Source organism: Scyliorhinus canicula, chromosome 6 (assembly GCF_902713615.1).
Source record: "Scyliorhinus canicula chromosome 6, sScyCan1.1, whole genome shotgun sequence".
In the NCBI taxonomy this organism is placed as follows: Eukaryota; Metazoa; Chordata; class Chondrichthyes; order Carcharhiniformes; family Scyliorhinidae; genus Scyliorhinus; species Scyliorhinus canicula.
Window position 1 is genome coordinate 206,364,916 of NC_052151.1, and position 27,146 is coordinate 206,392,061.

At 43.3% G+C, this 27,146-nt stretch overlaps 1 protein-coding gene across 4 annotated transcripts in view; it reads left to right on the top strand.

The window, feature by feature from the left end:
- Positions 1 to 27,146, top strand: part of LOC119967827 (NACHT, LRR and PYD domains-containing protein 3-like) — a 90,771-nt gene that overhangs the window by 17,629 nt on the left and 45,996 nt on the right. For 3 of the 4 annotated variants that reach the window (XM_038800852.1, XM_038800856.1, XM_038800853.1), the window contains exons 2-7: positions 658 to 740; positions 6,139 to 6,305; positions 10,984 to 11,155; positions 11,260 to 11,325; positions 13,010 to 14,747; positions 23,355 to 23,441. In XM_038800852.1, coding sequence (XP_038656780.1) covers positions 677 to 740; positions 6,139 to 6,305; positions 10,984 to 11,155; positions 11,260 to 11,325; positions 13,010 to 14,747; positions 23,355 to 23,441 — 2,294 coding nt within the window. In that variant the 5' untranslated portion in view covers positions 658 to 676. The remainder of the gene's footprint in view (positions 1 to 657; positions 741 to 6,138; positions 6,306 to 10,983; positions 11,156 to 11,259; positions 11,326 to 13,009; positions 14,748 to 23,354; positions 23,442 to 27,146) is intronic. The other variant, XM_038800854.1, reaches the window with a different exon arrangement.

The window sequence follows — 27,146 nt, forward strand, 5'->3', positions numbered from 1 at the left end:
TAATCAGCAGTCGAACACCAGTTAACTTAAAAGAACCGTTTATTTACCGCGGGGCTGCAACACAGCTGTAACTCAGAGTTTCAGCAAGCGAAAAAGCAAACTTCTCTCAGTTACAGTTGACTATATATTCTTACAAAACCCATAAAGCTTTCAATCATTATTGATACAATTAGCTCATTACGCCCCTCCTTTAAGTAATTATTTTCTTCCCATGATTAGTAATACAGTTAGTTTCATAGCATAGTAATTCTTTATCAAAAAGTCCTAAGGAGTGAATCTTCCCCAGGCTGTGTTTCATTCCCACCACAGATTCTCACAGACAGTCAAGGTCTTGATAACGCCTTCTCACAGGAACAATTCATTTAACAAGGCACGTTCACACTGCTGTACAACTTGACATTCCATTTCCCATCAAGCTCTGATTTTTAACTTGACCAAACTCTCATTCCATTTCCCATCATGCTCTGATTCTAACTTGAGCCAAGCTCTCAGGTACTCTGAGGGAGAATTCAGAATCTCCAATTCACAGCACTTCTTTCGGGACTTGGATATTTGTAAGAGTGTAATATTTTAAGAGATATCTGAAAGTTAACATTGTACATCATTTTACCACAAGTTCTCACTGTTTTCCATCTCAATTTGTTATTTATATCTCAGGTTCTGGGAACACCTCAATATGGCTGAAAGGTCAAATTGGGGAGACGATCCAACATCTTCAAAAAGAATGCGAATGGGCACAGGTAGGTTCAGAAAACACTTTGGAGTATAACTTCTGTCCCCATAGTCTGTATAGAGAGACAATATCTTGTGCAAGAACCTGTAGCTCACGCACACAGGCAACAGGCCAGAGGCCAAGTAGAAAGATGGAGTGAGTGACCATATAGAGGGACATTGCAGGTGGAGGGAAACTCAAATAGAGTTTGAAGACTGTTAGTTGGATAGCAAGTGACTCCATGCAGGGTCTTCCAGACAAACAGTGTGACACTGGGGAGCAGAAGATCAGAGAAGTGGGGCAGGAGTGAGAGGCAGGTGGGTCACAGGAATAGGAGAGTGACAACGGTGGAAGATTATATTGTCAGGGGAATAAATAGATTCTTCTACAGCCCTGGACTGATCCCAAATGGTAAGTTACCTCACCTGATGTCAGAGGGCTGAACATCCTGGAACTGGTGGGGCCATCTTTGAGAAGGAGTAGAGGCTGAAAGATATCCATGTACATAACTGGAATCAACAATAAAAATGTGAATCGTAGGAAAGACAGTTACTGAAGTAACAAAGTGAGCTTTAGATTTGTCATATCTGGATTTTTCTGCACTGGGTTAATTAGGGAGGGAAACATGAGGCTGTTCAACGTGTTGGAGAGAAGGATTCTCATTCTTCGGTTCAGGAGGAAGATCATGAATGAGTAATTAATTAAAAAGATAAAATTGCCATAGTGCCATATGACCATCGCTGCTTTCCCCTTTGAGGGGAAGAGCTGACTGGCGGTGGTTTAAACTGAGGATCACCACAGCTCAGCCGAGGGGCAAGATTGAGAAAGCGGGCCTTCATGAATGACCTCAGTTGATACGGGAAATTAACCGACGCTGCTGGCCTCACTGTGCATCGCAAATCAGCTGTCTATCCAACTGAGCTGAACCAGCCCCCAGGTCATTAATTAATCCTGTCACATGACACAATACTTGTGCCTAGAGTCTGAGGAGATGGGGAGGCCCTAAATGAATATTTTGATTCAGTATTCACTGGAGAGAGGGACCTTGTTGCTCATGAGAACAGTGTGAACCAGGTTAATTGACTCAAACAGGTTGATATTAAGAAGATGTGATGGAAATTTTGAAAACCATCAGATAGATAAGTCCCCTGGCCCTGACGGGATACACAAGGTTACTACGTGAAGCGAGGGAGGAGATTGCTGTGCCGTTGGCAATTATCTTTTTGTCCTCACTCTCCACTGGAGTAGTACCGGATAATTAAAGGGAGGCGAATGTTGTTCCTCTATTCAAGAGAGGGAATAGGGAAATCCCTGGGAATTACAGACCCATCAGTCTTCCGTCTCTGGTGAGCAAAATATTGGAAAGGATTCTGAGAGATAGGATTTATGATTATTTTGAAAAACATTGTTTGATTAAAGATAGTCAGCATGGCTTTGTGAGGGGCAGATCATGCCTCACAAGCATCATTGAATTCTTTGAGGGTGTGACGAGACACATTGAACGTCGGGCAATGGATGTTGTGTATATGGATTTCAGTAAGGCATTTGATAAGGTTCCACATGGTAGGCTCATTCAGAAAGTTAGGGGGCATGGGATACAGGGATATTTGGCTGGCTGAAAGATGACCGCTCGTGGTAGTGGATGGAAAGTATTCCGCCTGGAGGTTGGTGACCAGTGGTGTCCCCCCGGGATCTGTTCTGGGACCTCTGCCCTTTGTGGTTTTTATAAATGACTTGGATGAGGAAGTGGAAGGGTGGGTTTGTAAGTTTGGCGATGACACAAAGGTTGAGCGAGTTGTCGATAGTGTTGAGAGCTGTTGCAGGTTACAATAGGCCATTGACAGGGTGCAGAGCTGGGCTGAGAAGTGGCAGATGGAGTTCAACCGAGATAAATGTGAAGTGATTAATTTTGGAAGGTTGAATTTCAATACTGAATACAGGGTTAAAGGCAGGATTCTTGGAAGTGTGGGGGAACAGAGGGATCTTGGGGTCCACGTACATAGATCCCTCAAAGTTGCCACCAGGTTGATAGGGTTGTTGAGGCGTATGGTGTGTTGGCTTTCATTAACAGGGGAATTGATTTTAAGAGCCGCAAGGTATTGCTGCAGCTTTTTAAAACCCGAGTTAGACCACTATTGCACACTGGGTTAAATAGCTGGCTTTTGAAGCAGACCAAGGCAGGCCAGCAGCATGGTTCAATTTCCGTAACAGCCTCCCCGAATAGGCGCCGGAATGTGACGACTAGGGGCTTTTCACAGTAACTTCATTTGAAGCCTACTTGTGACAATAAGTGATTTTCATTTGTTTCAGTTGGAATATTGTGTCCAGTTCTGGGCGCCTCATTATAGGAAGGATGTAGATGCTTTGGAGAGGGTACAGAGGAGATTTACCAGGATGCTGCCTGGAATGGAGGACATGTCTTTTGAAGAAAGATTGAAGGAGCTAAGGCTTTTCTCACTGGAGCGAACAAGGAAGAGAGGTGACTTGATAGAGGTGTACACGGTGATGAGAGGCATGGATAGTGGATAGCCAGAGACTTTTCCCCAGGGCGGAAATGGCTGTCACGAGGGGACATAGTTTTAAGGTGATTGGAGGAAGGTATAGGGGAGATCTCAGAGGTAGGTTCTTTACATAGAGAGTGGTGGGTGCGTGGAATGCACTGCCAGCAGAGGTGGTGGAGTCTGAGTCATTAGGGACATTTAAGCATGTTGGACATGCACATGGACAGCAGTAAATTGAAGGAATGTAGGTTTGGTTGACCTTAGATTAGGATAAATGGTTGGCACAACATTGTGGGCCGAAGGCCTGTACTGTGCTGTGTTCTAATACCAAGTCTACTATAGCCTGCTCTCGGGTTGGTTCCAGAACACGTTTCTCTTTTTAAAAAAAAAAACAACTTGAAAGCGTCCAGGTGACTGATCTCATTGTTCCAGTTTATATTTAGATTAAAATCACCCATGATTGACATCCATTCACCAGAAGCCCCCAATATTTCTTCTTGTGTACTTTGACCTACATTGTGCTTACTGCCAGGGGACCCCGAGGCCACTCCAACTAGTGCCTTTGTTCCCCTACTATTCTTTATCTTCCAAACCGATTCTGCATCCTGATCTCCTGAAACAAGATCATCTCTAACTATTGCAACAATTACATCTTTAATTAACAGTGTTACCTCTCCACCTTTACATAGCTTATTATTCTTCTTGAATGTCACTTACCCCATAATATTCAGGACTCAATCCTTGTCATCTCTTCAATGATTCTCGGATACTATTTACATCCATGTGTGCCATCAATTAATTTGCGCATTCAGATGAAGAATTCCAGTTCTGTGTTTTTGGCATCTTTGCAAAACCTAGTCTTGCCTATTTGTGATATTGTTAACTTTTTTTCTCTGTCCCTTATTATTCTATGACCCTCATTTTCCATGTTATTATAATGGTCTCCTTTTAACCTACCCCTTGATTAACTACATTCCTCACCCTCCCTTGTTTATTTTAATGCCCTCTTTACTTTCCTATTAATGAAATGAAAATCGCTTATTGTCACAAGTAGGCTTCAAATAAAGTTACTGTGAAAAGCCCCTAATCGTCACATTCTGCCGCCTGTTCAAGGAGGCTGGTACATGAATTGAACCATGCTGCTGGCCTGCCTTGGTCTGCTCTAAAAGCAGCTCTTTAGCCCTGTGCTAAACCAGTCTGTTTATGTGATTCACCCCAGCACGGTTTGGGTATAAATAGCACAGTTGGGTAGCATGGTAGTACAGTCGTTGGCACTGTTGCTTCACAGCACCAGGGACCCAGGTTCGATTGCCAGGTTGGGTCACTGTCTGTGCGGAGCCTGTACGTTTTCTCCGTGTCTGCATAGGTTTCCTCTGGCTACTCCAGTTTCCTCCCACAAGTCCCAAAAGCCGTGCTTATTAGGTGAATTGGACATTCTAAATTCTTCCTCTGTGTACCCGAACAGGTGCCAGAGTGTGGCGACTGGGGAATTTTCACAGTAACTTCATTGCAGTGTTAATGTAAGCCTACTTGTGACAGTAATAAAGATTATTATTATTATTATTTGTCCCAAGGGACAGTCACACTTTCCCCGGTGCTGGTGCCAGTGCCTCACAGACCAGAATCCAGTTCTCCTGCATCTGTCTTTCATCTTGTGATTCCTATGCCAATTTGCACATGGATCTAGTGATCCAGAGATTGTAATTTTTGAGTTTCTGCTTCTTAATTTGATCCCTAACTTCGCACACTGACTACGTGGAACCTCCTTCCTTGTCCTGTCTATGTCATTGGTACCTGTATGGTACATGATTTAGAATTTACAGTGCAGAAGGAGGCTGGGATTCTCCATTGCATGTATGCCCCACAACGCTGCTAGCGAGGATGGAGAATTTGGCCGTGCCATTCGCTGGTGGCAGCGTTCTCTACTTCCATCACTGGTCAATGGGATATCCCATTGAAGACACGCCACTCCTCCGGAAAACTCTTGTGGGGTGTGCTGCTGACGGGACCGGAGAATTCCACCTCCAACGAACATCTGAAGAATTGCGCTTTAACCTCAAGAGTTCGTCACCATGCCTTTGAGTAGAAACTGAATTCGATTAGCAATACAAATACTGTGCCTAAAAGAGCAGGCCAGAGGCTGGTAAATCATCTCCTGTCTCCATAAAGTCTGCAGTCTACAAGGCACAACTGAGGTGTAATGCTAGATTCTGGACTTGCATAATGACTGGTTCCATGAACACTTGGAAGTTTTATGTTATCAAGGACACGGTAGCCCACATATCAGCAACTCGTCTATCACCTCACGCCCTTTGCCACTGATGCACAGTGGCAGAAATATGCATCATTTACAAATGTACTGCTGCAACTCGCCAAGGCTTCTTCAAAAGCACTTTCCAAACCTGCAATCTTTCCCATGCAAAAGAACAAGGGCAGCAGATGCATGAGAATGCCACCACCTGCAGATTTACTTCCAATCTACATGCCATTGTTACTTGGAGTTACATTGCTGTTTGCTGTCACAGGATAGGCGTACTGTCACTACCTTTCCTGCAGCATAGTCCACATACATCAACAACAATGCAGTGGTTCATGAAGATGGTTCTCCATCTCTGAGGGAAATTAAAGATAGGCAACAAATGCTGAACTTTTTCAGTGACCGCCAGATCCAGTGAAGCATTAGTCAAATTGTTGATTTTAAATTTGAAATTGCTAGCCTCTTGTTAAACATGGACATTAGTGAATTTTGGGCAAAGGTGAATGTATGGAGTAAGATCCGCTTTGCCATCACTGGATGTTTCTTGGTTTGCAGAATGTGTTTGATGAAATGGTACACGGGCAGATTCAGTTGATTCCAGAAGGAGAAAGCAACAACCTGGATAGAAATGTAATAATGTATTTGGTTTTATCCATTTGCTTTCCCAGATCTAAACTGCCCAGTCACTGAATTCTTGACAAAGTGTGATGAGTATCTGCTGTTCCAATTGACAAAATTCTACCGTGACAGATTAGAACAGGCGATTGAAGAAGTGGTGGATGGAGTCAGCTTGTTGTTGACATACGAGAAGATTTTCAGTGGACAAGAACATGGGGTAAGTGGGAGGAACACAGGATGAGTTTGATTGAAAATCCTTCAACAGCTTTTGTCCTCACATTCCATAGAACCATCTAACCATGTCCACTCCTACTACCACTTCATCAATTTTCACTGGACTTTCTAACCTTACCTTACATAGTGGCACACACTGCTATTACCACCTTTTCAGGCAATACTCTCAAACTACATATCTTATCTCTCACTATTAACGATTGACTTACTTTTTAAACATTAAGATCTTAATCTCCTAACCTACTTCATATTGTACACACGAATAAACCGTACCCTCACAAATAAAACCCTTTAAAAATTGTTCTGGTACCTGCTTATCCATCAACTTCTGAATAGGCTTTGTACTGTTGCACCTCTTGGGATAATGATTTTTCTTCCCACTTTAATAAACCCCACTGGCTTATCCTGTTCTGTCTTCTCAGTACTTTTCTTAAGCCACCAACACTGACTTCATATGTCCAACTTTATTACAGTGAAAGTTTTATTATCTCTCTACCACGATCATGGGATTCCTTCTTTGAGGCACACGCTCCTTAACATCGCCAACTGAACCTCCTGTGCATTGACCACCTGTGATTTTTCTAATTTCCCCAGTTTCTATTCTTCACAGATGGAAATTGATGCCAAAAACCAATCTTTGCTTTATGAACCAATTCAAAATCAGCCATTTCTGCAGCCTGTCTAGAGGTTTTAACTCTCTGTTATTCCACATGAGTACTCACCACTATGGGAAGTGAATCTTTAAATTCCTCTGAAATAAGTATTTCCCTTACAGTGTCATGTTTGGTCTATTTTTAATGCTCTTATCATCCATCAGAATTATTTAGTTTAATACTTTTGAATTCTATACATGCCTCACCTCGTTATTTTGCAGCACAATGGCACATTGGTTAGCACTGCTACCTCAAAGTGCCAGGGATCTGGGTTCAACTCCGGCCTCTGGTGACTGCGTGGAGTTTGCGCGTGCTCCCCATTTCTGCATGAGTTTCCTCTGACCTTTGAAAAGAGCACCCTATTTAAGCTCACACCTCCACCCTACCCTCATAATGCAGTAACCCCACTAACGTTTTTGGACACTTGAAGGTCAATTTAGTATGGTCAATCCACCTAACCTGCATATCTTTGGACTCTGGGAGGAAACCGGAGCACCCGAAGGAAACCCATGCAGACACTGAGAGAAAGTGCAAACGCCACGCAGTCACCCGAGGCTGGAATTGAATCTGGGTCTCTGGATCTGTGAGGCAGCAGTGTAACCACTATGCCGCCCTAGGTTAGCTTAAGGGGATATTGGGATAGGGTGGGAGAGTGGGCTTTGATGGAGTGTTCTTTCAGAGTGTCGGTGCAGACTCGAAGTATCGAAAGGCTCATTCTGTGCAGTAGCGATTCTTTGATTACTTAGATTTCTGAACTTTTGTCTGTCGCTTCTGCCACTCGTCCATATATGCTTAATATGGTTTACCTAATCTCATCATAATCCCGAGATATCTCTTCTGATAGTGATACAATACTTCACTTAAACCAACACTACACACATGGTCTTTGCCAATCCAATTGTTCAGCCACTTTATCAAATGAAATGAAAAAAGTTTCCACATCTTTCTCATTGAATCTTGGCAATGCTTGAATTTATTTAAACAAATCCAGACAGCTTTTGATTTGGAAGTATCTTTTTCCTCTAGACCTTCCTGTGCTTCTGTCTTCAACTCCAACCTTTTAAGTTGATGTTCTTGCAGGGCCAGTTTTCGAATTTCAAATTCTCTCCTTATCCCTTTCTCCCTTTGCTAATCTTTCCATTTCTTCAATCTTCCTCCTTTCCATTTCCTTTTTAAAAGCACCATCTTTTTTCCTTTGCTTCTACCACAGAAAGATAGGAGCAGGAGGAGGCCATTTGGGTTTCGACCCTGCTCCGCCATTTGTCACGATCATGGCTGATCGTGCAACTCGATGCCTATTCCTGTTTTCACCCCATAACCCTTGATGCCATTTGCCTGAAGTGCCATATTTAGCCACCTCAGAAATGTATTCGGTGTCTTAGCCTGACCTACTGTAGTTATGAATTCCACAGGCTCACTGCGCTTTGGGTGAAGAAATATCTTCTCATCCATGTCCTAAATGGTTTACCCTGAATCCTCAGACTGTGACCCCTGGTTCTGGACACACCCAACATTGGGAACATCCTCCCTGCATCCACTTTATCTCGTCCTGATATAATTTTATAAGTCGCTATGTGACCCCCCACATTTATCTGAACTTCAGCGAAAATAGTCCTAAACGAGTCAATCTCTCCTCATACGCAAGTCCCACCATCCCTGGAATCAGTCTGATAAACTTTCGCTGCACACCCTTGGGAGCAACCTTTCGCAGAAAAGGAGACCAAAACTGCACACAATATTCTTGGGTCACTGTCTGTGCCGAGTCTGCACGTTCTCCCTGTGTCTGCGTGGGTTTCCTCCGGATGCTCCGGTTCGCACCCACAAGTCCTGAAAGACATGCTAGGTAATTTGGACATTCTGAATTATCCCTCTAAGCACCCGAACATGGGCCGGAATGTGGCGACTTCACAGTAATGTCATTGCAGTGTTAATGTAAGCCTACTTGTGACAATAAAGATTATTATTATTGTTATCATCTGCCAGTTCTTTGGCCACTCTCCTAGCCTGTCCAAATCCTTCAGCTGCCCCTCTGCTTCCTGAATACTACCTGTCCCTTTACAGATCTTCTGTATCCCTACTCTATGCCTTCGGTCAGTCTGCCAATCCTCTATCCATGCCAGGATCATACCCTTAACACCATAGGCTCTTAACTTATTAACAATTTCCTATGCGGCACCTTGTGAACGGTCTTCTGGAAATCTATAGTAACATTGAGGAAGCAGGGGGGCTGCATAAGGACCGTTCCTCCATTGTTTCTAGGTTATCTGATAATCGAGTGTCCAAAATTGGACATAACTGGGTAAATTGCTTTCTCCTGCCCTCTTCTATTATGTATTCTCATGTATTTTCTTGAATTTTGTTTAATTCCCTTTTCTTCCATGTACTGAATGATCTGTTGAGCTGCTTGCAGAAAAATACTTTTCACTGTACCTCGGTACACGTGACAATAAACAAATCCAATCCAGTCTTCTTGTGGCCTGTCAGTGCTCATGGCCGAGTCAGAAAATTCAAATCATTCAATCTGCAAGTCACCCTCAAATCATTCTGACTTCAAGCTAGAACAAAATTATGGAACTTTATTCTGAGCAACATGTGGGTGTCCCTACCAGATGGATTGCTGCAACAAATCATGGCCCAGCCAGTGAAACCGACATCTTGTGAAATGATATGTACATTTTTTAACAATCTGCCCCTGTGCTTTGGCCTTCGAAAGTCACACTTCATGGGTGAACGTCAGATAATTACATTCAATCACTATACTTCTATATTCCTGTGTTCTTGGTGTGTAACCTAATTTCGCCCCCTCCCTGTTAAACATTGGAAAGATTGACACCATTGTCTGCTATTGCCAACACAAATTCCATCTTCCCTCCGTTTGATTTTATTTCTCTCACCCAATGACAGATTTTGCAAGGCTATCTGTCATTTCAGTTTTCAGCATCAATCTGAACTCCATTTCATGCAGAATTGCCAGTGTGGAAATATCTTACTTTGGCGTATGTAATGCTGAAAGTCTCTACTCCCACCTCAGCATGTCTCCTGCTGAATCCTAATCCATGATAATAATCTTTATTAGTGTCACAAGTAGGCTTACATTAACTGGTTACTGTGAAAATCCAGTTCCAATGTTATCTTCATGGCCCTCCCATCATGCCACTTATCTTCAGCTAATCCGATTCTTTTGTCTTTACGTTCCCCGCCAGCTCCAGAATATTACTTGTGTATTCATAAATGTCCCCTGATCCTCATTTGCCACCAGTTGTTCTGTTGTTCTCTTACTTCTCTCCTAAATTAGTTAATTATTTCGAACCTTCTTTTTCTTGCAAATTGAAATTCTCCATTGCTCTGACTCTTGGATTTTGTGCAGTCCTTCCTTCACACCCCACTTTTAGATGTGGATTGACATCTGTCAAAATCTATTCACCTCTCCATTCCTTACTGAGTTTTCATACTAGTAATTTGCAAAAAAAGGTTGAGTTTCGGACATTTTAGTTACTGGGGAGAAACTGAATTGAATGATTGGATTTTTCACTATTATTATTGGCTGATTCTCGTGACAGATAAATCACCAGTATGTATTTGGATTAGTCAGTGGTAATTTCTCAGTTTTTATCTTAAAATTCCCATTTTTCTATTTAAATAATCAGAATGTCCTTCCTGCCAGCCAAGTTCTGATTCGCTACTGTTTTATTTCTAAGTAAACAACAAAGTGTGACAGCAGAAAGTCAATGTAGTGCCATGTTGGACACTTACGGATAGAGAAAACCAATCACACTAAATTCCTGCAGATTCTCTGATTCCACACACTCCTCAAAATATACTTCTGGCTCAGTGAGATGTGAAGAGAATTTTCATTTCATGTTCATATGGATCAGGACCCGGCCCAGTGACTGCTTCCTGTACTCAAAACAACTGGGAAATCCCATCACTGAGCAGATCCTTTGTTTCTCATTCTCACTGTTTATCTTTCACTCTGCTCCTCTCCATATTCATGATTATTCTTTGCAGAAAGTGATTGAGCTCGTGAAGAAGGGAAATCAGGCAGACAGTTCCAAACTTCTCTTAACTTTGGTGATGGAGAAAGGCTCCCAGGCCCGAAGGGTGATGTGGGAATCCTTTGTGAAAATGCGTGTTGGAGTCCCAAAGTTGGACAAAATACTAAAAGAAATGCAGGAACTTGGTACGTTAAAATCATAAGTCATTTCAAAATCAAATTTAAATACTGCATATTTTATTGTAATACTGCACAGATCTGATTTCATGAAAGTTAATTCATTTAAACAGGTTCTGATCCATTTGATTATATGAACATTGCACAAGATTTATCCGAATTACCTAGTCACCTGAAAGGTAAGAAAAAATATGGAGATTTCAGTTTCTCATCTGAGAATCTGAATGATTGATTGGGGCCTTTGTTTAAGAGGCTTTAAGGTCTGGAAATACAGAAAATTAAAGATTGGCGAAAGATTAGGATTTCTCACTGATCCTCAGCTATGCATAGATTAAAATTACAATTTTGAGTAGCTAAATGGAGGGGTTCCCCTCATGCGCGGTGGTAGTGGTAGGTGGCAGCATTTGCCCCAATGCCTGTGTGGGGACTGCCCAGATTCTTGTGTGGTGGATGGTACAAAGAGGTCACGCTGATTCTTGTGTGTTGTTCGTCCATGGCCATGGGATGGAGGGTGTTTATTTTTATTGCAGATCGGCACCCTTTAAAGATGGCACCCTGACCTCTATGGAGGCTGCTTTGCTGGCTGTACCAGACCCTACCATGCCAGAGTGACGGCGCAAACCATGTCCCCAGATTTTAGGTCACAGACCAGATGACATAGAAGCTGAAGTAGGCCATTTGGCTCATAGAGTCTGCTCTACCATTCAGTGACGGCATGGTTGATCTGATATAATCCTCAACTCCATTTTCTCGCCTTATCCCCATAACCTTGATTCTCTTACAATTGCGTGGCATTGTACCACAGTGGTTAGCACTACTGCCAGAGACCTGGATTCGATTCCAACTTTGTGGACTGTCTGTGTGGAGTTTGCACATTCTTCTGGTGTCTGCGTAGGTTTCCTCCGGGTGCTCCGGTTTCCTCCCACAGTACAGGTGATGTACAGGTTACTTGAATTGACCATGCTAAAATTGCTCGAGAGTGTCCATTGGCTAGATGGGATTACAGGGATAGGGCAGGGGAGTGGGCCTAGGTAGGGTGTTCTTTTGGAGGGCCGGTGCAGACGCGAAGGGCTGAATGGCCTTCTGCACTGTACGGATTATATTATTCTATGATCCACTGTGTGAAGTGGGTAGTTCTATTTCTTTTTATAATCATGACAGGACTGTATGTAGATGTCCTGAAAAATAGTTGCTGATTTCTGAAACACAATATAATAGGGGGAGGTTATTCCTTTTATATTTTGTACTCAAAGGCATGTCCAACCTACAACTGAACGTAGGACAAGGAGGTAGATCCTGAATCCACCACAGTCAGAACGTGGATTGAGCCCCATGCTGCTGGCACAATCTGACTCACACCTCGCCTCGAGCCAACTGAACCAGCCGGCTTCCCAATAACTCGGGTAACCTGACAGCAGCTTGATAGAGTACCAGAATTGTTGCTCTCTGTGTATACACAACATCAAAGATTATCTGCAGAATGCAACAACAGTAAGACTTGTACAATCTCTCTCCGAGTCATATCCTATATCCCATTTACCATTTCTGCAGATTTCACAGATGATCAGCTAGAACATCGACTGTTATATAACCAAGAACCTAGTGGATTTGCAAGGGAAGGGTGGGTTGCAAGGTATTAACCAGTTGATACAAATATCTCCATTGCAAAATCTCCATGTTCAGCAAACATCAGAATCAAGTGATAATTTGGAACTTTAATTAGAAATTGTTCATTTTCAAGTGAGGTTTCCCATAACTAAATTCTAATTGCTGCACGCATCTTGACTGAGACTGTAAAATAAATCTATTCTTCAAGATTGATATTTTAATGCAACTAATATTTTCTGTCTGTTGTAATTAAAGATGTTCAACAGAAACACAAGGAGGGACTCCGTGTACAAACTGAAACACTGACAGTGAACACTATCCTAGTAAAGGAGAAGGTTAAGATTTTCCAGCTGGTTGATAGATACACTGAACTGACGATCATTTCTACTGTTCGAGATCGGACACTTGTAGAACATGAACTGCTGGCAAGAGGCCGAGACCATGAAGAATGGAGAGAGAAACTTCTCCGGAGGGAACTGGAAAAAATTCAAACGACTCAATTGTTCCAGAGCAGTTTTTCCCCGAAAAAATCCAAATCTGGGAGTTCAGCAGCAGTGAGTGGAGTCCCAGGAATTGGAAAAACAACATTAGTACAAAAGATTGTTTATGACTGGGCCACTGGGAAAATATACCCACGCTTTCAATTTGTTTTTAGTTTTAAATTCCGGAATTTGAACGGTATTAACTGTAGAATAAACCTGAGGAATCTGATATTGTTTTTCTATCCTTACTTTGGGAATGTTCTGGGAGAGCTCTGGAAGAACCCAGAGGGATTGCTGTTTATATTCGATGGTTTGGATGAATTCAAGGACAGGATTGATTTTGCTGGCAGTTGGAGAAATACAGAACCTCAGTCCATGTGCACAGATCCCGAATGCTGGTGTGAAGTGTCTGACATTGTGTATAGTTTAATACAGCACAAGCTGCTCCCAGGATGTTCAGTGCTAGTGACCAGCCGCCCCACTGCATTACATTTATTGAAAAAGGCTGAGATCAGTGTCTGGGCAGAAATCCTCGGATTTGTTGGTGATGAACGGAAGGAATATTTTAATAAATTTTTTGAAGATCAGATAGTGGCAGCAGCTGTTTTCAAACATGTGGAGGAGAACGAGATCCTGTACACCATGTGCTATAACCCTTCCTACTGCTGGATCCTCAGCCTGTCACTGGGCCCCTTCTTTGCACAAGCAGACAAGAAAGAGCAGCAAGTTCCCAAGACCATCACCCAATTATATTCCTACTATATTTACAATATTCTGAAAAACCATCAGAGAGAGATTGAAAGTCCCCGTGATGTGTTTCTGAAGGTTGGTGAGATGGCCTTCACAGGAGTCTCCGAGCAGAAGATTGTGTTTAAAAATGGAGATTTAATCAAGTACAATCTGCAACCTTCCCAGTTCCTGTCTGGATTCCTGATGGAACTTTTGGAGAGAGATGATTCTGCCCAGAGTGTGGTTTACACATTTGCACATCTCACCATCCAAGAGTTTGTAGCTGCACTCGCACAATTCCTGACTCCAGATTGCGGGAATATCCTGAAACTCCTCAGTGAAGCCCACAGCGAGGAAGATGGGAGATTTGAGATATTTCTCCGTTTTGTTGCCGGTCTCTTCTCTGCACAGGCAGCTTTTCCCTTGGAGAAGTTTCTGGGTCGATTTTCTCATCAGACAACCTGTCAAGTGATTGACTGGGTGAAGGAGAAGGTTGAAGTACAGATTGGAAACATGGAGAGTGAGACTGGTAAAAGGAATCTCCTGAACACATTCCACTACCTGTTTGAGTCTCAGAATAAAGCAGTGGCTCAGGCCACAGTGGGATCTGTGAAAAAACTTTCATTTAGTGGATTGCGACTGACACCAGTTGACTGTGCAGTCCTGTCTCATGTCATTGGACTCTGTGATACAATAAAGCACCTTGATCTAGTTGGCTGCTACATTCAGTGTGAAGGACTGCAGCGGCTGGAACCCGTTCTGCACAAATGCGAGGAGTTGAGGTAACTGTTTGGTTCCGAAGCTGGAATTTTTATTGTTGATGAACCATTTATTTTGTTATAATATGAATTAATACCTTCCAGGTCAAGCAAAGAGAGGCAGATTTGGGAATAAAAACTTTACAAAATAAGAAGACAGGGCGAAAATCCAAGGTGCAGAAAAAGAATGATGTCGTTGCTGACAAGTTTGTATACTTAGTTGGGACTCAATGAGTTTGACCATGAAATAAGATGAAAAGAAGCAAGAAGAATATAGATGTTCTAAACATATTAAACACATGCACAGATGTTAAATAATTTAATAAATACTAATAATTTATCATAGCAACTGCAAGCTTTGAGGATCACTTGGAAAAATAAGTCCTGTATATCACCAAAAATAATGAAATGGCTTCTGGCTGGGAAGGTGAAATATCTTTAATTTAGAAAATTATTTAAGAGGGCCTTTCCAAGTACAATTATTTAAAATTAGATCCAAGACTTTTGGTTAAATGAGGAAACCTGCTGCTGTTCGAAAACAGTTATTGCCCATTTCTACCCAGGATGCAGATACAGAGTGGACAATGGGAGGAAATTCGAGACATTTGAGTAGTTCATAGTGAAAAAGAAAAAATCGCTTATTGTCACGAGTAGGCTTCAATGAAGTTACTGTAAAAAGCCCCTAGTCGCCACATTCCGGCGCCTGTTCGGGGAGGCTGTTACGGGAATCGAACCGTGCTGCTGACCTGCTTGGTGTGCTTTCAAAGCCAGCGACTTAGCCCTGTGCTAAACAGCCCCGTGAATGGTCTCCTTTAAAATGGTCAATGTTGCACAACTGAATTTTCTGATAATCCACGCCGTATGTGAGGATCAGTGAGAAGCAAGAAACTACTGGCAGTTCCTTCATAATAACAAAAGCCATACCTGTCGCAAATGTAGTCTGTTTAATGGGGAGCAAAGTAGGAGCCCCCCCCCTCCTCTGTAGACTAGGCAAGTAGGGACATTTCAACTATTTAATTGTTGCATGATAGCCATGTCAACATTTCACAGTATTAACAATATTATGTCCTGCACAGTGATAAACAATGATGTTGTGATGCATAGGGAATCACTGTTTCATAACGTAAACCTCAGAAAATCATTTTATTCTTACAAAATTCCAGATATGAGGAAGAGCAGAAATGACACGAGTTTCTAGAAACTTGAAGTGGCCAGTCATTGAACATCAGGAGGGTAATTCTGATCACCAGGGAATGGTACCAGACGAGGGACATTTATAGTCTGCACGCAGCTAACTCTCTGTCTAATAAAAACTGAGAGGGGAGAAAGTAGCCTTCACCAGTAATCAAACCAGTGATAGTGAATTGTTCACCAAAGTACTGCTCACATTTTCTTTTCTTATTGAATTGAAAGATCAATGAGGCGAGGTGTAGTATGGGCTAATAATCCAATATCCCCTGTCATATACTATTGATAAAAGATCAAATTATCGCCAATAGATGTACTTTTCAGTGACAGTAAAATTTCTGCATTGATTTATTTATGATGTTGTTTCTATGTCGGCTGAGATATTGATCGCAACATTTGAGTCATTCGAATTTTGACTCAATAGGCTGATGCTTTGCCACTTCCCAAAAATGGGATTAGAGGAGGCAAGTGCTAAGAATACTGGTATAGGCAGCATTTTGAATTGAAGGTGACAATTCTGGTGCCAGCAATAATCACTAGGTATAGGCAGTGTGCAATAGGGCTCTTTCTTTAAGGTTAATGTTTTTGATTTAAAGTTTTAAAGAGGCAGATAGATTACCTCTTCCTCTGATGGGAAGTGGGAACAGAGTAGGGAACCAGCCATGGCTGTCCGTGATTCACCCTGGATTCATAAAAGAGTAGTCAGTGCAAAGGGGCTAGGGGGCACTTTGACTCCACCAACTTTAGTATCATCAGCAAATTTACTCACCCATCCTTCTACGCCCGCCTCCAGGTAATTTATAAAAATGACAAACAGCAGTGGCTCCAACACAGATCCTTGTGGTACTGGACTCCAGTCTGAACATTCCCCATCAACCACCACACTTTGTCTTCTTCCAGCTAGCCAATTTCTGATCCAAACTGCTAAATCACCCTGAATCCCATGCCTGCGTATTTTCTGCAATAGCCTACCGTGGGGAACCTTATCAAACGCTTTACTGAAATCCATATACACCACATCAACTGCTTTACCCTCATCCACCTGTTTGGTCACCTTCTCGAAGAACTCAATGAGGTTTGTGAAGCACAACCTACCCTTCACAAAACCATGTTGACTATCTCTAATCAAATTATTCCTTTCCAGATGATTTTACATCCTATCTCTTATCAACCTTTCCAGGACTTTGCCCACAGCAGAAGTAAGGCTCACTGGTCTATAGTTACCGGGGTTGTCTCTACTCCCCTTCTTGAACAAGCGGACAACATTTGCTATCCTCCAGTCTTCTGGCACTATTCCTGTCGACAAAGATGACTTAAAGATCAAAGCCAAAGGCTCAGCAATCTCCTCCCTAGCTTCCCAGAGAATCCTAGGATAAATCCCATCCGGCCCAGGTGACTTATCTGTTTTCACACTTTCCAGAATTGCTAACACCTCCTCCTTATGAACCTCAAGCCCTTCCAGTCTAGTAACCTGTATCTCCGTATTCTCCTCAACAACATTGTCTTTTTCCTGTGTGAATACTGATGAAAAATATTCATTTAGCACCTCTCTTATCTCCTCTGACTCCACGCACAACTTCCCACTACTGTCCTTGACTGGCCCTACTCTTACCCTCGTCATTCTTTTATTCCTGACATATCTATAAAAAGCTTTAGGGTTATCCTTGATCCTACCTGCCAAAGACTTCTCGTGTCCCCTCCTGGCTCTTCTTAGCTCTCTCTTTAGGTCATTCCTAGCTAACTTGTAACTCTCGAGCGCCCTAACTGAACCTTCACGTCTCATCTTTGCATAAGCCTCCTTCCTCTTGACAAGTATTTCAACTACTTTAGTAAACCACGGTTCCCTCGCTCGACCACTTCCTCCCTACGTGACAGGTACTTATCAAGGACACGCAGCAGCTGTTCCTTGAACAAGCTCCACATTTCTATTGTGCCCATCCCTGCAGTTTTTCTCTCCATCCAATGCATCTCAAGTCTTGCCTCATCGCATCATAATTGCCTTTCCCCCAGATATAACTCTTGCCCTGCGGTATACACCTATCCCTTTCCATCACTAAAGTAAACGTAATCAAATTGTGGTCACTATCACCAAAGTGCTCACCTACCTCCAAATCTAACACCTGTCCTGGTTCATTACCCAATACCAAATCCAATATGGCCTCGTCTCTCATTGGCCTATCTACATATGTGTCAGAAAACCCTCCTGCACACATTGGACAAAAATGGACCCATCTAAAGTACTCGAACTATAGCGTTTACAGTCAATATTTGGAAAGTTAAAGTCCCCTATAACAACTGCCCTGTTACTTTCACTCCTATCCAGAATCATCTTTGCAATCCTTTCCCCCTCCCCCTTAAGGATCCCGAAAACACGATCCGAGACATCGCGGACCCTGGCACCTGGGAGGCAACACACCATCCGCGAGTCTCTCTCGTTCCCACAGAATCTCCTATCTATCCCCCTAACTATGGATTCTCCAATGACTAATGCTCTACTCCTCTCCCCCCTTCCCGTCTGAGCAACAGGGACCGACTCTGTGCCAGAGACCTGTACCCCATGGCTTACCCCTGGTAAGTCTCTTTTCCCCCCCCCCCCCCCCCCCCAAACAGTATCCAAAGCGGAATACCTGTTACTAAGGGGAACAACCACAGCCGATCCCTGTACTGACTGCATCCTCCCAGCCCCTCTCACCGTCACCCATCTATCTTTATTCTTCTGAGTAACTACATCCCTGAAGCTTCTATCTATGACCAGCTCTGCCTCCCGAATGATCCGAAGTTCATCCAGCTCCAGTTCCCCAACACGGTTTCTGAGGAGCTGGAGATGGGTGCACTTCCCACAGATTAAATCAGCAGGGACACTAACGGCATCCCTCACCTCAAACATTCTGCAGGAGGAACATTGTACTGCCTTCCCTGCCATCCCCTCTAGATAAAACAAGAAAAAGAAAGGAAGAGCTTACCTGATATTCCCTCAACCCATTAGGTTAGAGGAGGTAGAAGGGTAGGGGACACTACAAGTATAGTGTCTTGGGTTTAGCAACCGCCCAACTTATATATACATACTAACAAATCTTCCCAGAAATCCCCACAGCTGACTTCCCTCAGCTCTAAAGATAAGTTTTCAAAGAGGTAAACTTACCTTCCCGACAGGCCCCTGGACACTGCTCCCGCCGAAAATCTGAAGGCCGCTTCTCCTGCAAGGTAAGAGATATTCGGTATTTAGGAAGGACAGCCAAAACATATAGAACATAGAACAGTACAGCACAGAACAGGCCCTTGGGCCCTCGATGTTGTGCCGAGCAATGATCACCCTACTCAAACCCACGTATCCACCCTATACCCGTAACCCAACAACCCCCCCCCCCATAACCTTACTTTTTAGGACACTACGGGCAATTTAGCATGGCCAATCCACCTAACCCGCACATCTTTGGACTGTGGGAGGAAACCGGAGCACCCGGAGGAAACCCACGCACACACGGGGAGGACGTGCAGACTCCACACAGACAGTGACCCAGCCGGGAATCGAACCTGGGACCCTGGAGCTGTGAAGCATTTATGCCAACCACCATGCTACCGTGTTGCCCAAAAATTGATGGAGTTACATTCCTGCTCAAAGGGGAAATTAACGCAATAGTAAGGAAAGATATTAGCTCCCACAATGTGGGAGCTGTTCGGGTAGAGCTGTGAAACATGAAGGGGCAGAAGACGTTATTGGGTGTTATATATAGACCCCGAACTGCAGTGTTGATGTTGAGAATGGCATTAAACAGGAAAATAGAGACCGCGCAATGGAGGAACATCTGTAATTATGGGTATGTTTTATTTGCATTTGGATTGGGAAAATCAAGTTAGTCACTGGACTGGAAAAATAATGTGGCAGACTAGAAAATTCTGTGAGTTTGCAAAGGATCTGGAATTGATTCCGGTCGCAGGAAAAATGTCAAGTACTGGCGTCAGAAATTCTGGTCCTGGGAAGGAGAGATCATGTTTGAAATAATCCAGAATGAGATAGGAGGACAAATAGAGGGCACAGTTTGACTAGAGTAAGGACTACAGAACAAACTAGAAAATCCACTCGGAGAAGCCCGTATGATCAGGTAGTTTTGGTGGCCACAAAGAAACCGGAAGATAAATCGATTGAAAATGAAAAACAAGAAGAGTTGAGCTGTTAGAAAGAACTTGTTGTATGTTATCAGGTGCCAGGCAGAAGAAAACAGGTATATAGGGATGGAAGAGAAGTACTTCCTGATGGAATATTTGAGGCTAAAGTGAAATAAGTGGCTTGGAGTTTGGAATAAACACAAAGATCAAGGTATTACACTGGACTTCCCATTGCTGGAAAAGTTGATTTTGAAGATTTTCTTTAGCTCGTTTAGCCATATATTCTTGGGAATGTACATCAGTCGGTATAGAAGCCACATTTTGCAGGATGTAAATTTTCAAAAGGTGTTTTTCTAACCACTTAGACTGTTGTAGATGGAAATGTGCAAATTAAATAGATGTGTTTATGGATTAAGTGATCCAACTGGGGTATCATATTCCTCGGTTAGGTTGGTCTTGCTGAAATTAAGATGAAAACAGAGCCAGCCAGCGATGTTCCACGAGTGTCACAGAGAAACTGGGGAACCTTTATGGTGGGCGTCAATGATTTTATATCCAACTATACCAACCATTGGGAATAGCCTTCTTGCATCTACCCTGTTTAGTCCTGTTAGAATTTTGTAGGTTTTGACTTCATAGACTTCATAGAATTTACAGTGCAGAAGGACGCCATTTGGCCCATCGAGTCTGCACCGGCTCTTTGAAAGAGCACTCTACCGAAGTCCACACTCCACTCTATCCCCATAACCCAGTAACCCCACCCAACACTGAGGACAATTTTGGACACTTAAGGGGCAATTTAGCATGGCCAATCCACCTAACCTGCACATCTTTGGACTGTGGGAGGAAACCGGAGCACCCGGAGCAAACCCACGCACACACTGGGAGAATGTGCAGACTCTGCACAGACAGTGACCTAAGCCGGGAATCGAACCTGAGACCCTGGAGCTGTGAAGCAATTGTGCTAACCACTGTGCTACCGTGCTGCCCGAACATTCATTCAGATCTCACCACCCCCCCTTCATTCTTTTGAACTCCAGCTAATGCAATGCAAACCAACTCAATCTTTCCTCGTACATCAGTCCCGCAACCCCAGGAATCAGTCAGGTGAACCTTCTCTGCACTCCCTCTACAGCAAGAACATCCTTCCTCAGAGATTTCTAATAGATTTATCAAGAATGATTCTCCCTTCATAAATCTATGCTGACTCTATCCAATCCTGCTGCTGTTTTCTAATTGCTGTGCTATAAAATCTTTGATAATGGATTCTAGAATTTTCCCCACTAATGTCAGGCTTACTGGTCTGTAATTCCATTTTTCTCTCCACCTCTCTTTAAATAGTGGAGTTACATTAGCTGCTTTCAATCTGCAGGAACCCTACCAGAGTCTGTAGAATCCTGGAAGATGACCACCAATGCTACCACTATTTCTAGAGCCACTTCCTTAAGTACTCTGGGATGTAGATTATCAAGCCCTGGAATTTATTGGACTTCAATCCCATCGATTTTCCCCAACACCATTTCTCTACTAATATTGATCTATAAAATGCTTGTTAGGCCACAGCTGAAATATTATGTGCAGTTATGATCGCCACATTATCGGAAGGATGTGATTGCACTAGAGAGGGTGCGGCGGTGTTTCACCAGAATGTTGCTTTGGCTGGAGCATTTCAGCTACAAAAAGAGGCTGATTAGGCTGGGGTTGCTTTCCTTAGACCACAGAACGTTGAGGAGGGACATGATTGAAGTGTACAAAATTATGAGGGTGGCATGGTGGTACAGTGATTAGCACTGCTGCTTCACAGCACCAGGGTGACTGGGGTTTGCACATTCTCCCCGTGTCTGTAATAAGTTCCTTTGCGTGCTCTGCTTTCCTCCCACTGTCCAGAGATGTGAGGGTTAGGTAGATTGGCCATGATTACAGAGATTGGGTAGGGGAGTGGGCCTATGTAGAGTGCTCTTTCGCAGAGTTGGTGCAGACCTGTTGGGCCGAATGGCCGCCTCCTGCACTGTATGGATTCTATGGACAGATAGGGTAGATAAGATGGAATTTTTCTCCCGAGTAGTGGGATCAGTAAGCAGGGTGTATAGATATCATGTAAGGGGCAGGAGATTTAGAGGGGATTTGAGGGGGAAAAAAATTTCACCCTGAGGGTGGTGGGAATCTGGAACTCACTGCCTGAGGCGGGAACCCTAACAATATTTAAAAAGCATTTAGATGGGTGCCTGAAAAGCCATAGCATACAAGGCTACCAGTGTTGGAAAATGGGATTAGAATGGATTGGTGTTTAATAGCTTGCATAGATGACGTGGGACTCTCTGTGCTGTAAAACCTTATGACTCTAAGTCGCTCACCATCCTGACTTGGAATTTTTTTGTCATTGCATCACTGTTAGTAGATTATCCTGGAACTTTCTCCCTCAGAGTTCTCTGGCTGTACGCAGGAATTTGGCGGTTCAGGAAGGCAACTCACCACCACCTACTCAAAGTCAATTATGGTTGGACAATAAGTGTTGGCCTGGTCAGTGGTGCCCAAATTCCACGAATGAATGAAACAATGTTTGTATCGGTTGCATGAAGTTATGGCTCCTCTTTTATTGGTTTAGAGGAGTGATCCTTCGTTTGGCTGCACATAGTCCATCATTCTGACCTTTCGCCACCTGGTGGGGAGGGGATGTCAAGTTAGACAATCTCCTCGTGGACCTGTTCAGTATGGCCAGTAACAGGCAGCGGCAGTCGAAGGGATTCACCAGCTTAACTGTTTGTCCTTATTCCTTTTTCTGTTGCCTTTTATTAGAAAGGGAACGCGTGCTGTCCACTGGTATGCTTTGTGGATTTCCACAACCAGTGGGAATTGCAGTGGTTGGCGTGCATTATTAGCATCGAAAATTTAATTTAATATGTTATCTTTGAAAGTTTTATTTGTTTTTCTTACACATTCCTTTCAGGGGCTTTCAATCAGTTGGTTTATGTTTATTCATATGCTTTACAATAAGAGGGACCGATGGTATACGGGTAAGTTAGGTGACAGAAAACTGTAGGATTTCATCTTTTGAATAAACCTACTACCAAGGCATAGAATTGAGCTTCACCACAACTATCATTTCCCATTATAGAATCACAAAATTGTTATGGTGCAGAAGGAGGTCATTCGGCCCATCATGCCCATACACCAGCTCTCCAAATGAGTATTATGACTATGTCATTTTTCTGTCCTTTCCCAGTATTATTGTACATTGTTTCCATAATTCACCATGATGATGATGGATTTCTAATCCAAAAATCATCTCTGGTGAAAATTCAACCTACTTTGACATGTTTCTCACTCTCCATTTAGACTGGATCACAATAATCTGGGAGATTCAGGAGTAAAACTACTGTCTGCGTCTCTGAGGAATCCGGACTGTAAAATACAGAAACTGAAGTAAGTACCAGACTCTGTGTTTGTAATAACAGTGTGGCTTTTTCTTTTATTCGTTCATGGGATGTGGGCGTCGCAGACTGGGCAGCATTAATTGCCCATCCTTAATTTCTCTTGAGGCCTCATTTCTTTGCTGTGGGTCTGGAGTCACGTAGCCCAGACCAGGTAAGGATGGCAGCCTTCCTTCCCGAAAGGACATTAGTGAACCAGGTGGCTTTTTTCAACAGTCGACAATGGTTTCATGATATTAATTAGACTTTGAGTTCAATTTTGCCACCTGCAGTGGCGTGATTTGAACCTGTGCCCCCAGAAGTTACTCTGTTTTTCTGGTTTACTAGGCCAGTGACAATATCTGTAAATTATTATCAGTAATAGGATTATTAATAATACATTATTATGAGGATCAATAATCGTATTAAAATCAAACAATGGTGTGGTCATTTTAAAATCATACTGCAGTCAAACCTCAGGAAGTCTGTTGTTCGCATCCCAGATCGAGCCAGACCTTCTGTCTGCGAGAGTATCTACTGTCACCTTATATGGGAACAGGTCATATGCAGCCCACACCACCAGAGATGGGACACCTGGGACGGACTCAGGCGGCCTGTCAAACAGTCATCAACTGGACCATTAGCTGCACTCCCGAGACCTCATTGGCCGGAAGCCAGAGAAGTGTCTGGAAAAAGCAAGTGGAAGTGGATAAAAGTAGGGATACCGCATGGATCGGTGCTGGGACCCCAGCTAATCACAAATATGTTAATGATTTAAATGAGGGAACAAACAATAATAAGGCTTATTGTTTGTAACCTGGACTCCTATTGGTCGCACAACCAACTAAACCGACCAATGAGTCAGCTCCACTCATCCACCCCACTACGCGCGTTTTTAAGCGGCCCGCCAATGAGGTGCCCGGAATCATAACCGGCATTTTTGAAAAGCTGCCGGGGAAAAGCCGCTGAAGTAAATGCGCTTATTGAATAAGCGCATTTACTTCAGCGGCTTTTCCCCAGCGGCTTTTCAAAAATGCCGGTTATGATTCCGGGCAACTCATTGGCGGGCCGCATAAAAACCTTTGTCGGGCCGTAGTTTGCCCACCCCTGGTCTAAAGAATCTTAAAAGGTGACCAACAATGCACCCACTATTTCTGGGGACACTTCCTTAAGCACTTAGGCATGTTGATTATCAGACATTGGGATTTAGTGGCCTGTAATCCCATCAATTTATCCTATACCATTTCTCTACTAATACTGATCTTCTTCAGTTCCTCCCTCTCGCTAAAGCCTGTGTTCCCCAACAGTTATTTGAGTCCTCCTTTGTAAAGGCATAACCAAAGTACCTACTTAGTTGGTCAGCTATTTCTTTGTTCCCCATTATAAATTCCCCTGTTTCTTTCAGTAAGACCTACATTTGTCATCACCAATCTTTTTCTCTTCATATACCTATAAAAACCTTTGCAGTCAGTTTTCATGTTCCTGCAAGTTACCATTACACACTACGTCCACTGCTTAATCAATCCCTTCGTTCTCCTTTGCTAAATTCTAAACTGTTGTCAATCCTCAGGTCTGTTGTTTTCTTTGCCAATTCATGTGCTTCTTCTTTGGATCTAGGGCAGCACGGTAGCATTGTGCATAGCACAATTGCTTCACAGCTCCAGGGTCCCAAGTTCGATTCCGGCTTCGGTCACTGTCTGTGCGAAGTCTGCACATCCTCCCCGTGTCTGCGTGGGTTTCCTCCGAGTGCTCCAGTTTCCTCCCACAGTCCAAAGATGTGCAGATTAGGTAGATTGGCCATAATAAATTGCCCCTAGTGTCCAAAATTGCCCTTAGTGTTGGGTGGGGTTACTGGGTTATAGGGATAGGGTGGAGGTGCTGACCTTAAGTAGAGTGCTCTTTCCAAGAGCTGGTGCAGACTCGATGGGCCGAATGGCCTCCTCCTGCACTGTAAAGTCTATGATAATTTAATACTATCTTCAATTTCCCTTGTAAACCATGGGTTGATCACGTTTCCTGTTTTAGTTTTGTGCCAGACAGGAATAAACAGTTGTTGCAGTTCACCCAAACAACTTTTTTAAAATAAATTTAGAATACCCAATTATTTTTTCTCCAATTAAGGGGCAATTTAGTGTGGCCAATCCACCTAACCTGCACATCTTTGGGTTGTGGGGGTGAAACCCACGCAGACATCTGGAGAATGTGCAAACTCCACACGGGCAGTGACCACTGAAACAAGTCTGAGAGACAGGAAAAACTGACACCTAGAAAGGCACGGATTGATCAGGGTTAGTCAGCATCCTTTTGTTAGGGGAAGATAGAGCTTTTGAGAACGTATCAAAGGGGATTTATGAGGGTAGTGGTATGGATGTTCTGTACATGGATTTTAATGAGGCATTTGAAGGGGTACAGGGGCAGGTTCGATCAAAAATTGGGGCAGTGACAGGAAACTGGTTGGTGGATGTTTTTGCAATTGGCTCAGCCTTGAGGCCTTGCTATTTGTTGTATATGTTAATCTTTTACATTTAAATTTGGGAGGCATTATTGGGAAATGTGCAGATGAAACAAAAATTAACCGTGTGGTTGACAGTGAAGAGTATAGCTGTCGACATCCGAATTATATCAGTGGCTTGATTAAGTGAGCGGAGAAATCACAAATGGATTTCATTCCGGAAAAGGGAGTACAAACAAAACATGGTCATCAGCCTGAATCTTGCCCTGTCCTCCACAGTGCTAAGTGTGTGAGCAGCCTCGGTCATCACTGCTCCCATTGTTTGTTTGGGTGTTTTTGTGCTCCTCACTCTGTAAACCCCTTGCTAATAATATGAGTATTTAAACTGGTGGAAAGTGGTGGGGTGTGGGGGAAGGGGGGGGGGGGGGGGGGGAATAATGTGACAGTGCAGTCTAAGGTTCTTTTTGAAGACCTTGTTTCAGATGGGAATGGTGCCCCAGTCACAACAGCCCTCAGTTTTCAAAAGAGGGAAGAGCGATTTGAGGGCATTTCACATTCCAACGCAACCGTCAGACTACCCTGTGTGACCAATCGTGGACACACAAGCATTGTGTTTGGTGTTCACTACAAGCTCTCCAGTATCCATCCATTTGGTCACTCTCACTCTCTCAGCCGCACAACCCAGCTCACCATAAATGTTGACTCCACCCAGCCTCTGCGTAAATACTTTATTAGGATATCAAGATCTGGACTATACCATTGCCTTGGCTTATTCCTTGATATCCGGTGATACCTTAGTCAGTTTAACATTGTGTGCCGCCAGGTCAGAACACATCAGGACAATTATCCTTTTGCCACACTAACCACATGCCTCATGCCTATTCACCTCCTTGGCAATCTCAGAGTTTCCTCATCTCCTCAAGGAGAACGGCTATTCTGCAATTACAGCAGCCCTTGATTTGTGTGAGAAAGAGAGAAGAGCAATTAGAACGCAATGCACATTCCAAACACTCCTTCAAATCTGCTCTCCATGACTAATGATAGATACACAAGCACTATGTTTTGTGATCAACAGAGCCTATGTGGCCATCAATGTCAGCAAAACTAAGGAGCTGGTCATTGACTTCAGGAAGCGAACTATCGTACCACCCCTGTCTACATCAATGGTGCCGAGATGGAGATGGTGGGCAGCTTCAAATCCCTAGGTGTACACATCACCAACAATCTGTCCTGGTCCACCCACATCGACACTACGACCAAGAAAGC